General features: G+C 40.2%; 1 protein-coding gene across 1 annotated transcript in view; it reads left to right on the forward strand.

The window, feature by feature from the left end:
• c45h6orf89 (chromosome 45 C6orf89 homolog) overlaps nucleotides 1-12,835 on the forward strand; it is a 53,421-nt gene that overhangs the window by 32,925 nt on the left and 7,661 nt on the right. The window contains exons 3-5 of the mRNA XM_072563542.1: nucleotides 4,048-4,193; nucleotides 6,183-6,346; nucleotides 8,176-8,311. Coding sequence (XP_072419643.1) covers nucleotides 4,048-4,193; nucleotides 6,183-6,346; nucleotides 8,176-8,311 — 446 coding nt within the window. The remainder of the gene's footprint in view (nucleotides 1-4,047; nucleotides 4,194-6,182; nucleotides 6,347-8,175; nucleotides 8,312-12,835) is intronic.

Here is a 12,835-nt window from a genome sequence, read left to right on the forward strand (position 1 = left end):
CCCAATGTAGTGCACTTCATCGCAGTTTAAACAATCTTAATTTTATTTCCAATTACTGCAGCATTCATCTGCAAAGGAACAAAGAAGATAAGAAAAAGTTGACATTGCTTGCCTCTGACTCTAATTTATTGCATAATAATTGCATACACACAATTTCTCTTTGTCTTTCTCGCGTTTATTTTCATGCATGACGCACTCTTTTTTGAGTGCTATCCATTGTGCACATACACACAAACACACTGAACTAACTGAGCAAGTAATGAAGGATTTCAGAATTTCATGTTTGCGGGCTACAGAAGTTTTGCCTTCTCTTTACCATGGACATGAAATTCCCTTACGGCTCCATTCCCATCAGGATGGTCTCAGGATTCTCCACTTTCTGGAAACAAGGCCTGAACCAATCCCATTGACCACCGCACTTCTCTGCTAGGCTGAGCACTGCCTTTATCTGAACAACTTCTCTTTTAACTCCTATCACTTTCTTCAGACCAAAGGGATGGTCATGGGTGGGCCCCAGTTATGTCTGTCTTCTCATGAGGTAGGTGGAACATTCCTTGTTCCAGTCTTATTCCAGCCCCCACCTACAACTCTTTCTATGGTATGTTGATACCATCAGTGCTGCTTCTCTCTCTCCTCCGGAATTGGAAAAGTTTATCAATTTTATTTCTAATTTCCACCTCGTTCTCACCTTCACCTGATCTATCTCTGACTTGTCCATTCCTTCCTCAACATTTCTGAGGACAGGCTGGCCACCACTATCCACTACAAACCAACCAACACCCGCGGTCTATACATGCTCACACCCTATTTCCTGTAAAGACGCATTTCCATTTTCCCACTTCCTCCGTCTCCATTGCATCTGTTCTGATTTTGACAAGGGTACCTCCAAAATGTTCCTCAAATGACTTTTCCCGACCACCGTGGTTGACAGGGCTCTCAAGCAGGTCCAACTCCTCTCTTGCAGTTCAGCCCTCATCTGCTGTCTTCCCTCCCACAACAGTGATATGGTCCCCCTTGTCCTTACCTACTATCGTCCCGCCATTAGATCATTGGCTGCCATTTCTGCCACCTTCAGTGGGATGCCATCATCAGACGCACATTCCCTCCCTTGTCAGCATTCCACAAGGACCCTGTTCCACTCCTTCACTCCTAACACCCCACCCTGTGACATCTTCCCTTGCAACAGTAGAAGGTGTAACTTCCTCCTCAGTATCCAAGGGCCCAACACACCTTCAAGGTGAAGTAGTGCTTTACCTACACTTTACTCCATCTAATCTGTTGCACTCACTGCTCACAATATGGTCTCCGCTACACTGGGGAAACAAAGCGCAGTCTGTGTGATAACGTTGCAGAATATCTACAAGACTGGGTGACCGCTTTGCAGAATACCTACATTCTGTTGCCTGCTACTTCAAAACGCCACCGCGTTCTCTGGCTGACATCTGTCTCAGGCTTACTGCAGTACTCCAGTGCAGCTCAGCACAGGCTGGAAGACCTGCATCTCATTTTCTACTTTGGAACTCTCCAGCCTCCTGGACTGTCTATCACTTTAACAGTCTAAGGGCTTGAGGCACCTTCTCCAATGCCCTTACCCTACCCCCACGCACCAGGGTTTATCATCACATGGTCTGCTATTGCAACATTACCCATTGTTGGCCACTCTTAGTCCTCATTAGTAACTATTAATTCTTCTCAGCTGACTGCTATCCACTCCTTTGTCTGTCCAACTGTGTTGTCTCTTTGGGCTCCATCTCCACCTATAGTTTACTTCTTACCCCTCCCACCATCATATCTTCTGCATAAGAAAATTTTTTCCTGACTACCATCAGTTCTGAAGAAGGGTCACTGGATCCAAAATGTTAACTGTTATTTCTCTTCACCGATGCTGCCAGACCTGCTTAAATTTTCCACAATTTCCATTTTTGTTTCTGATTTCCACCATCTGTAGTTCTTGTTTTTATTTAGTAATTTAGTATTTAGTAATGAAGGATATTTAAGTCTAATTCAAATTCGTTCTAACTGACTGACAGGAGTACATGAAAGGCAAAACTTCCAAGGATAGATTTTGAAAGTATGTATTGGTATGAAGTCCAAAACACACAGAAAGCAAGCAGAAGGGTGAATACTTATAGATTTTATAAGTGAATAATAGAAATTGAATAAATTAGGCATTGGTAGTTTTTAAAAATTCTTACTTTGAAGTGTTCCTTATAAGAGTAATGTTCTGCTGAATTGCTTTTGAAAAAGGTGGTGGTGAGACATCTTGAATTGTTATGAGGATGTGATGGTGTACTGTTCATGTCACTGGATTGGTTTGATTAGATTAGATTAGATTCCCTACAGTGTGGAAACAGGCTGTTCGTCCCAACCAGTCCACATTGACCCTTCGAAGAGTAACCCACCCAGACCCATTTCTCTCTTAACTAATGTAAGTAACACTATGGGCAATTTAGCATGGCCAATTCACCTGACCTGCACATCTTTGGACTGTGGGAGGAAATCAGAACACCTGGAGGAAACCCACACAGACACGAGGAGAATGTGCAAACTCCACACAGACAGTCACCTAAGGCTGGAATTGAACCTAGGACCCTGGTGCTGTGAGGCAGCAGTGCTAACCACTGAAGCACCATGCCACACAATTATTATTCAGAATTCTAGATTAATATTCTTGGGACATGGGTTCAAATCCCACTATGGCAGATGGTGAAATTTGAAATCAAAAATCTGGCATTAAGGAGAAAAGCTCATTAATGGTGACCATGTAACTATTGTAGATTGTCATTATTAGCCATCTGGTTCACTAAAGTCCCTTAGAAAATCTGATGCCCTTGCCTTTTCTGGCCAGCATGTGATTCTAGACTCTTAACTGTCCTCTGAAATAGCCCAGCAAACCACTCAGTTCAAGGGTAATTAGGATGGGCATGAAATGCAAGCCCCTCCAGCGACACCCACATCCCGTGACCTCAAAAGTTTTTGAAGGAGCATTGGTGAGTTGCAGTGCATTTTGTTTACACTAGTTCCAAGCTGTTTTCATACAGAAGGGTCCTGATTGTTCAGCTGGAGGATATTGCATGGTAATCAATAGATTCCATGCATGTTTAATATGTTGCCATGTGACTCATGGGGTCTGGAGTTCACTTTGAGAACTCTTAGGTGAGCTTCCTTCTTATCTGTACTACAGTACCTCTACCTATTTAGAGTATTGGTGGTATATGGGACTTTGTGTAACACATGTGATTGAGAATATGCCAGTCATTAATGCCAGATTGGTTTGTCTGATTTTGTTTTTTGATTTTTCTGTAGCAGCTCAGGATGATTGAGAAGCTTGCTAGGCCATTTCACAGGTAGGGTCCTTCATATGTGGTTTTTGAGTCACGTGACTCAGCGATAAGGATGGCACATGTTCTTCCTAAAGGACACTAGTGAACCAGATGTGTTGTATGGTAAATTTGACAAGCTGCCTTGGTGGGATTTGACCCCATGTCCCTAATAGCGCCAGAACTATCATAATTCAATTTTAGAAAGTGAATGGTTGGGGAGAGCTTAGGTGGGGTAAGACAGGAGGAAACCATGAGAATGTGGTGATGGGGAGAACCATGAGAGTAGGGGGATTATTTTGATTGAAATGCTTTTATGCAAGAAGACACCGTGTTTTCCATTGGGACTGTTAGGGCAGAAGTTATACAACAAAGATTAGCGCATTAAGCCATGCTCACGTTTTGGAAAAGGGAAAATTTAAAATAATTATGCAGCTGTTAGCAGTCCCTAGCAGTTATTGCTGCCTAAGAGCTCACATCATCAGACATCATCAAACAAACCTCACTGGGGATCATGACACACTCTGGGAAGCCCTTCCTTGTATTGAGTTGCTCAAAATTGGGAAAAATAGAGATTTAGGGATGTAGAAAATACAGTAATTTTCTGAATTTTGCTTGTAAAGCAATGCATTCTGTAGAGCGATGGTGAAGTTCAATTATTTATATCCATCACAGCTTGATCCTACATACTGAGCCAATGTGACTACCAGCGTGTTGTTTCTTGCAGCTTTTCATGATTGGGAATGCTCTGGGTGCGCACGGCTGATACCTAATTGTACTGAATGTGCTGCCTTGACCACTGTTGGAACTGTGAATGACATGAAACATATTTCCAAGTATAATCATCGAATAGTTCAACCAGTTGTAATAAAGGTGAGTAGTTTTGTCAGGCAGAGTGTTAGTCTTTTTATTTGGTCTCTTGTATTCCATCTTCATATTGCCTAATAGTTTTGAAATTGAGTCTAAAATAATGTTTGCAGAAATTCAATTGAGTTGGCTTTTTTAAGGGCAAATTATAGTCATTTCTATTGTTAAATTTCTATTGAAAACAATTACATTGTGAAAAACAGATTTGCGGAATTGGGGTATTTCTGTAATGTGTAAATTAATCTACCTGAATGGGTGTAAATGATTTTCCTTCATAGTGTCCAAATGTTCATATCCAGTCTTTTGTTCTTGCGATTTGGCCTGTTTATGGAAAATGTCCAATTGTTACTGTGATGGAAACAGGTTGTAATGGTGTCTTGTGAACTTGTGCAGTATGGCTGAGGTGGGAGGTTGGGTAACCCAGGTCCTTAGTATGGTTATGATAAATACATTCAGCCCGATCAGTTTATCATTTATAGTCTATGAAAGTATGCCTTTAATATTTGTAGGAAAATTATGTTGGTGGCTTTTCCAAGTGGCTTAGCAAATTCATCCGGGCATATCAAAATTATGTAGCAGCTTCAGATTTCAGTAACTGTGGCATTACAATTAGCCTTAGTACCAAAAAGCTTCGGTAGGAGAATGCCAGTCCACTACTTTCATGACTTACTAGAGGTAAGATCTAGTTTCGGCACAGCTTCCATGGTCTCTGTGGTTAAATAACTTTTTAATACTTGTAGATGTGAGCTGTGCTTTTGAGACATGAAGAGGTACAATGCAACCTAACACCATAAACTAACCAGGTCATAGAATCATATAGCATGGAAATAGATCCTTTGATCCAACTCATCTGTGCCAGTCAGATGTCCCAATCTGACCTAGTGCCGTTAGCAAGTATTTGGTCATATTCTTCTAAACCCTTCCTGTTCATGTATCCATGCAGATGTCTTTTAAATTTTGTAATTGTACCAGCCTCCTCTACTTCCTCTGACAGCTGGTTCCATGCATGCACCACCCTCTGTGTGGAAAACATTACCTTCTCAGTTCGTTTTAAAATCTTTCCACTTTCACCTTAAACCTGTGCACTCTAATTTTCAACTCGCATACCTGGGGAAAAGACCTTGACTGTTGACTTTTATCTATGTTGTCATGATTTATAAACTTCTATAAGGTTACCCCTCAGCCTCCGATGCTCCATGGAGGAAAGCCCCAGTCTATTCGGCCTCTCATGTCCACCAGTCCCGGCATCCTTTGTAAGTCTTTCCTGCATCCTCTCAAGTTTAACAACATCCTTCCTATAGAAGGGTGACCAGAATTGTATACAGAATTGTACAAGTGGCCTCACCAGTGTTCTACACAGCCACAAATAACATCCCAATTCCAATACTCAGTGCACTGATCAGTGAAGGCAATGATATCTACCTGCGACTCTACTTTCAAGAAGCTATCTACCTGCACCCCTAGGTCTCTTTGGCAATATTCTGTAGGGCCCTACCATTGACTGTTTAAATCCTGCCCTGCTTTGTCTTACCAAAAAGCAACATCTTACATTTGTCTAAACTAAGTTCCACCTGCCGCTCCTATGTTAATGGCTACCAGTGTTGATGCTTGCCAGGAAAACTGGCAAGCAATTGGGGAATAAAATCCACTTATTAGAGTATACCTTAAAAACTAAAATTCTTTAAGTAACTCAGATTTATAACCTACATAATTTTAAAGAAAATACAGCTGCAATTCACATGATTATCAAGTATACATAGATACTTCGATTGCAATATTGTCTTCTGTTGCATTGATCTAATTTTTATCCTATAAATGATGGTTACAAATTGTGCCAAAATAAAACAGTACATTAAGTTTAAATTCATTTGTGTCATGACATTTTCAATTGAGTATGGAAAACTAGGGTGCACATTATGCATGCTGATTCGTAACTCATAATTTTAATGTGATGCAGCAACCAAATTTGCATTGATTTGTTCAACCTTCCTGTAGAGTGGGTCAACTGTGTCATTGTCATATGAGGATTTGAAACGCTTATATTCAGAATACAAGGAGATCATGGATGTGTATGCTGAGGTTGGAGATGATGCTGAAAACGAGGTCAATAAAAACTTGTATCTTTTTCCTGAAGAAGAATCCAACCTGATTGTTCACTGGTGAGATTAAATTTGGTGAATCTAGTTTATTTTCATTTTTAAAAATAGAATCTCTTGGGTTTCAGAAAATGTATTTTAAAAAAAAACATTTTTTATTTCAGTCAACCTAGTTGAGGTATTCAGTTTATTTATTTTTATTAATCTGTTTTTTTAAGACTCTTCCTTGCCCCTGTCCCAGTATATATTCTATAATCTGCTTCGATACAATCATTGTAATTGAGTGAATCTTCAAATGAAAATGGTCAAATTGAGTGTGTGATTTTATTTGATCCTCAAAACAGACTTTTGAGATGATTAACCTTTAGTTAATTGGCAACTCGATCTTTCAACAGGGAGTCTGTTGATGATAAAAGCTATAAATAATGTGTTGAACAAGACAAAATTGGTAGAACAGTATTTATTAATTTTGTTTAACCATGCTATAGATATATTTTTACTTGTTTTCATGATAATTCACTTTTGTCACTAATTTTGAAATTGTCCATGTGATAATTTAGCAATTGCCACCCTGCTATATTCATAGTAAAATTAGCAATATCGCTTTTTGATTTTCTTTCCGTGCTATTTTATTGTCAGTAACAGATATTTGTATTCAAAATTAAGATTTGAATCAACTTTTAAAAAATTTCCCCAGAAATCTACTGACTTTGAATTAGCTGTTGTATCTTTAAAGTTTTTACATGAATCTGCCCACTTGTCTCAGAGGGCCTGAATATCACTTGGATATTTTTGCTCCAGACCAGTTGACTGACCAATCAAATATGGCGATGGATTCTGAGCAGGTGGAGTTGCAGAATTTTCACCACATATCAGGTGTATTAAAGCTAAGCATATTGTAGAATGCTTCTTTCTGCTTTAAAATATTTAAAGAAAGTTAGGTGACATTTAATGAGTTTTTAAAGTAACATTTATATTGTTTTTGTTAATAAGCTAGGTTTCTGTGTGACGGTAAATATAGAACAGGTAAATCATTGCACAACTTAAAACATCAATTGTTTGAATATTAAATGTAAATTCAGAAAATACAGAAAAAAGACTGATATTTTTCACATCTAAAAATGCTGAAAGCAGAGAGCCTATGATTGCTTACATTCCTTGCCAGTTAAAAGATGTAAATAAATCCCTGACCAAACTTTGTTGCATTCTGTTAGCTTGCAATTCCCCATTCTTCATAATATGAATCATTAATGATTGCTCAAAAGCCGTGCTAATTGATGGACTGAATTTTTCATTATGTTGCAAGCTGCACCATACAAAAGCACAATACTACAAGTGCTGGAGGTCTGAATCAAGCACCAAATGAGTACTTGCTGCAGATTCTGCCAGACTTGGAGTTTCTCTAGCATTCTGTATTTGTTGTTAACTTCACCATTTTTGCACAACAATTATGTATTGGAATTCAGTTAAAAAAAGTTAATTTTGTTCAATCCCTCCTCTGTCTTAAAAAGGTTCATTTGACCTCACTAGCAAACATTTTGGTGTTAGATCTGGTCTTGGGATATCCCATTTTCTATTAAAATTCCATGAACTCCTGTAACAAAATAATTGGGTGGAGAAGTATAAATCATATTTGTGTTGTGAAACCATGAGTTTTCAAAGCATCGTGTGTCCTTGAGTGTATAATTTCACTGTAAAATATCTTTGACTTTAGATGGCATCTACCTATTGGACAACTCTAAATTATAACTGGTAATTGATTAAAGTACTTATTCCTAATTTTGTTCTTTGCACTTGAATTGTTTTCATTGAAAAATAAATAGTAATTAGATCTAAAATTCTGTAATATGAGCAGTTGCAAACATATATTTGTTTTGTTTCATAATAATCAGGAAAAAGCAACGTATAAATGGGATGCATATTCTTCGAATGCTTTTTCCAAATTCAAGCATGCTACCTTTTGAAAGTAAGGTATCCCTGAAGAAGTGTATAATAGCACCCAGTCGTGGTTCTCCATTCCAACTTCTGGTAAGGAAAATCAAATCAGGCAATTGTGCTTTGTGATTGAACAATGCATACTGAATCAAACTAATTTAATCGTCTGTCCCTCATTTGTCAACGACGTGAAACATTTATGATTAATAATATTGGAACAGCAGATACCAGTCTTCTCCACCTACGAAGAAACTTTTCAGTTTAACGTTTACTTCTATAATGCATTTCTATGGGTCATTAATACTTTCGCCAGCCTTGCAAGCATATTGTGAATGAATTTGATATCCTGTTGAGAGAGTGAAAGGGGAGACACAAACCAATGTTGAAAATTTAACAAAGGGGTGGAAAGATGGTGACTTGGTGCTAATGTCGCTCACTGGATAAATAATCGAGAGACCCAGGCTGATGATCTGGGGACGTGGGATTAAATCTCAGCAGAGCAGCTGGTGGAATTTGAATTTAAATGATACATCTGAAATATAAAGTTCATCTCGGTAATCATCCCCATGACAATCATCATAGCTGTAAAAATCCGATTCATTGATGCCCTCTTTTAGGTCTATCCAATATCTGTTTCCAGATCCATTCTAACTACCTTCTGAACTAGTCTAGCAAGCCATTCTGTTCAAGGGCAATAATTCAGTGTGAGCAATAAATGCTAGACTCACCTGCATCCCTTGAAGGAATGAATGAAAAGCTTTAAAGGGAATAGAATGCAATTGATTGCAGTAGTGTACTGCCCATGCGTATGCCTCAAACAAAAGGTGGGAAATAACAAATGTATTCAAAACAGTACAAAAACAGAGCATTCCTCAGTGGCAAAAGTGCCATTTGTATAATTAAGCCAACAAATTATGTAAGAAACTATATCAGAGAGGACATACAAAATGTAGTTTTGGAAGTCTTTATAATTTAAACCCATTAGTTTGTTCATTTGAGATTTCAACCAAGAAGGCAACAGACGACAGTCGCGTGCATTAACGCAGGAAACGTAGGTTATAGTAGTATCTATTAAAACATAGTAATGGTTTTTATGGGGATAGTAGAAATCTTGTTTTCTGGTTCATTTTAGGGCACAACAACGCCTGTCAATGGTTTTTCTCCAATGCCTCAAGGATCTTTTCTGATTTGAAATACTCCTGCTTCCAAATTCTTGCATGTCTTGGTCACTGAAAGCTGTTGCTTATTATCTCTGTAGATGCTACACCCACAGCATTAAATTCTGACTGGCCTAGGCTAGGTTTATTGGTTGAGGGGACACATGATCAGTTTTTTAATTGGCTCTTAATGAAAATTGCCTGATTACACCTCCCACTATCTTTTGAGTGGTTCTTTAAGAGAAAGTATATTCCTGTTAGGGTGAAAGGAAAGGCTGGTAGGTATAAGGAATGCTGGATGACTAAAGAAATTGAGAGTTTGGTTAAGAAAAAGAAGGAAGCATATGTCAGGTATAGACAGGATAGATCGAGTGAATCCTTAGAGTATAAAGAAAGTAGGAGTATACTTAAGAGGGAAATCAGGAGGGCAAAAAGAGGATGAGAGATAGCTTGGCAAATAGAATTAGGGAGAATCCAAAGGGCTTTTACAAATATATTAAGGACAAAAAGGTAACTAGGGAGAGAATAGGGCCCCTCAAAGATTAACAAGGCAGTCTTTGTGTGGAGCCATAGAAAATGGGGGAGATACTAAATGAATATTTTGCATCAGTATTTACTGTGGAAAAGGATATGGAAGATCTCGACTGTAGGGAAGTAGACATCTTGCAAAATGTCCAGATTACAGAGGAGGAAGTGCTGGATGTCTTGAAACGGTTAAACATAGAACAATACAGCACAGAACAGGCCCTTCGGCCCACGATGTTGTGCCGAACTTCTATCCTAGATTAAGCACCCATCTATGTACCTATCCAAATGCCGCTTAAAGGTCGCCAATGATTCTGACTCTACCACTCCCACGGGCAGCGCATTCCATGCCCCCACCACTCTCTGGGTTAAGAACCCACCCCTGATATCTCCCCTATACCTTCCACCCTTCACCTTAAATTTATGTCCCCTTGTAACACTCTGTTGTACCCGGGTGAAAAGTTTCTGACTGTTTACTCTATCTATTCCTCTGATCATCTTATAAACCTCTATCAAGTCACTCCTCATCCTTCGCCGTTCCAATGAGAAAAGGCTGAGAACTCTCAATCTATCCACGTACGACCTATTCTCCATTCCAGGCAACATCCTGGTAAATCTTCTCTGCACCCTCTCCAAAGCTTCCACATCTTTCCTAAAGTGAGGCGACCAGAACTGCACACAGTACTCCAAATGTGGCCTAACCAAAGTCCTGTACAGCTGCAACATCACTTCATGACTCTTGAATTCAATCCCTCTGCTAATGAATGATAATACACCATAGGCCTTCTTACAAACTCTATCCACCTGAGTGGCAACTTTCAAAGATCTATGTACATAGACCCCAAGATCCCTCTGTTCCTCCACCTGACTAAGAACCCTACCAGTAACCCTGTATTCCGCATTCTTATTTGCTCTTCCAAAATGGACAACCTCACACTTGGCAGGGTTGAACTCCATCTGCCACTCCTCAGCCCAGCTCTGCATCATATCTAAGTCCCTTTGCAAACGACAAATGACCTCCTCACTGTCCACAACTCCACCTATCTTCGTATCATCTGCAAATTTACTGACTCACCCTTCGACTCCCTCATCCGAGTCATTAATAAAAATTACCAACAGCAGAGGACCCAGAACTGATCCCTGCGGAACTCCACTTGTAACTGGGCTCCAGGCTGAATATTTACCATCTACCACCACTCTCTGACTTCGACCAGTTAGCCAGTTTTCTATCCAATTGACCAAATTTCCCTCTATCCTATGCCTCCTGACTTTCCGCATAAGCCTACCATGGGGAACCTTATCAAATGCCTTACTAAAAGTGGATAAGTGAACAAAGGTGGATAAATTCCCAGAACCTGATTAGGTGTACCCGAGAACTCTGTGGGAAGCCAAAGAAGTGATTGCTGGGCCTCTTGCTGATGTATTTGTATCATCGATAGTCACAGGTGAAGTGCCGGAAGACTGGAGGTTGGCAAACGTGCCACTGTTGAAGAAGGGCGGTAAAGACAAGCCTGGGGACTATGGACCGGTGAGCCTGACCTCCGTGGTCAGCAAGTTGTTGGAGGGAATCCTGAGGGACAGAATGTACATGTATTTGGAAAGGCAAGGACTGATTAGGGATAGTCAACATGGGAAACCATGTCTCTCAAACTTGGTTGAGTTTTTTGAGGAAGTAACAAAGAGGATTGATGAGGGCAGAGCAGTCGATGTGATCTATATGGACTTCAGTAAGGCGTTCAACAAGGTTCCCCATGGGAGACGGATTAACAAGGTTAGATCTCATGGAATACAAGGAGAACTAGCCATTTGGATACAGAACTGGCTCAAAGGTAGAAGACAGAGGGTGGTGGTGGAGCGTTGTTTTTCAGACTGGAGGCCTGTGACCAGTGGAGTACCACAAGGATCGGTGCTGGGTCCTCTACTTTTTGTCATTTACATAAATGACTTGGATGCGAGCATAAGAGGTACAGTTAGTAAGTTTGCAGATGACACCAAAATTGGAGGTGTAGTGGATAGCGAAGAGGGTTACCTCAGATTATAACAGGATCTGGACCAGATGGGGCAATGTGCTGAGAAGTGGTAGATGGAGTTTAATTCAGATAAATGTGAGGTGCTGGATTTTAGGAAAGCAAATCTTAGCAGGACTTATACATTGAATGGTAAGGTCCTAGGGAGTGTTGCTGAACAAAGAGAGCTTGGAGAGCAGGTTCATAACTCCTTGAAAGTGGAGTCGCAGGTAGATAGGATCGTGAAGAAGGCATTTGGTATGCTTTCCTTTATTGGTCAGAGTATTGAGTACAGGAGTTGGGAGGTCAAGTTGCAGCTGTACAGGACATTGGTTAGGCCACTGTTGGAATATTGCATGCAATTCTGGTCTCCTTCCTATAGGAAAGATGTTGTGAAACTTGAAAGTGTTCAGAAAAGGTTTACAAGGATGTTGCCGGGGTTGGAGGATTTGAGCTATAGGGAGAGGCTGAACAGGCTGGGGCTGTTTTCCCTGGAGAGTCGGAGGCTAAGGGGTGACCTTATCGTGGGTTACAAAATTATGAGGGGCATGGATAGGATAAATAGGCAAAGTCTTTTCCCTGGAATCGGGGAGTCCAGAACTAGAGGGCATGGATTGAGAATGAGAGGGGAAAGATATGAAAGAGATCTAGGGGGCAACCTTTTCACGCAGAGGGTGGTACGTGTATGGAATGAGCTGCCAGAGGAAGTGGTGGAGGCTGGTACTATTGCAACATTTAAGAGGCATTTGGATGGGCATATGAATAGGAAGGGTTTGGAGGGATATGGACCGGGTGCTGGCAGGTGGGACTAGATTGGGTTGGGATATCTGGTCAGTATGGACGGGTTGGACCGAAGGGTCTGTTTCCATGCTGTACATCTCTATGACTCTATAAGTTGTCATTTATTGTTGGATCGATCTTTTTCACAA

This window comes from Chiloscyllium punctatum, chromosome 45 (genome assembly GCF_047496795.1).
Source record: "Chiloscyllium punctatum isolate Juve2018m chromosome 45, sChiPun1.3, whole genome shotgun sequence".
In the NCBI taxonomy this organism is placed as follows: domain Eukaryota; kingdom Metazoa; phylum Chordata; class Chondrichthyes; order Orectolobiformes; family Hemiscylliidae; genus Chiloscyllium; species Chiloscyllium punctatum.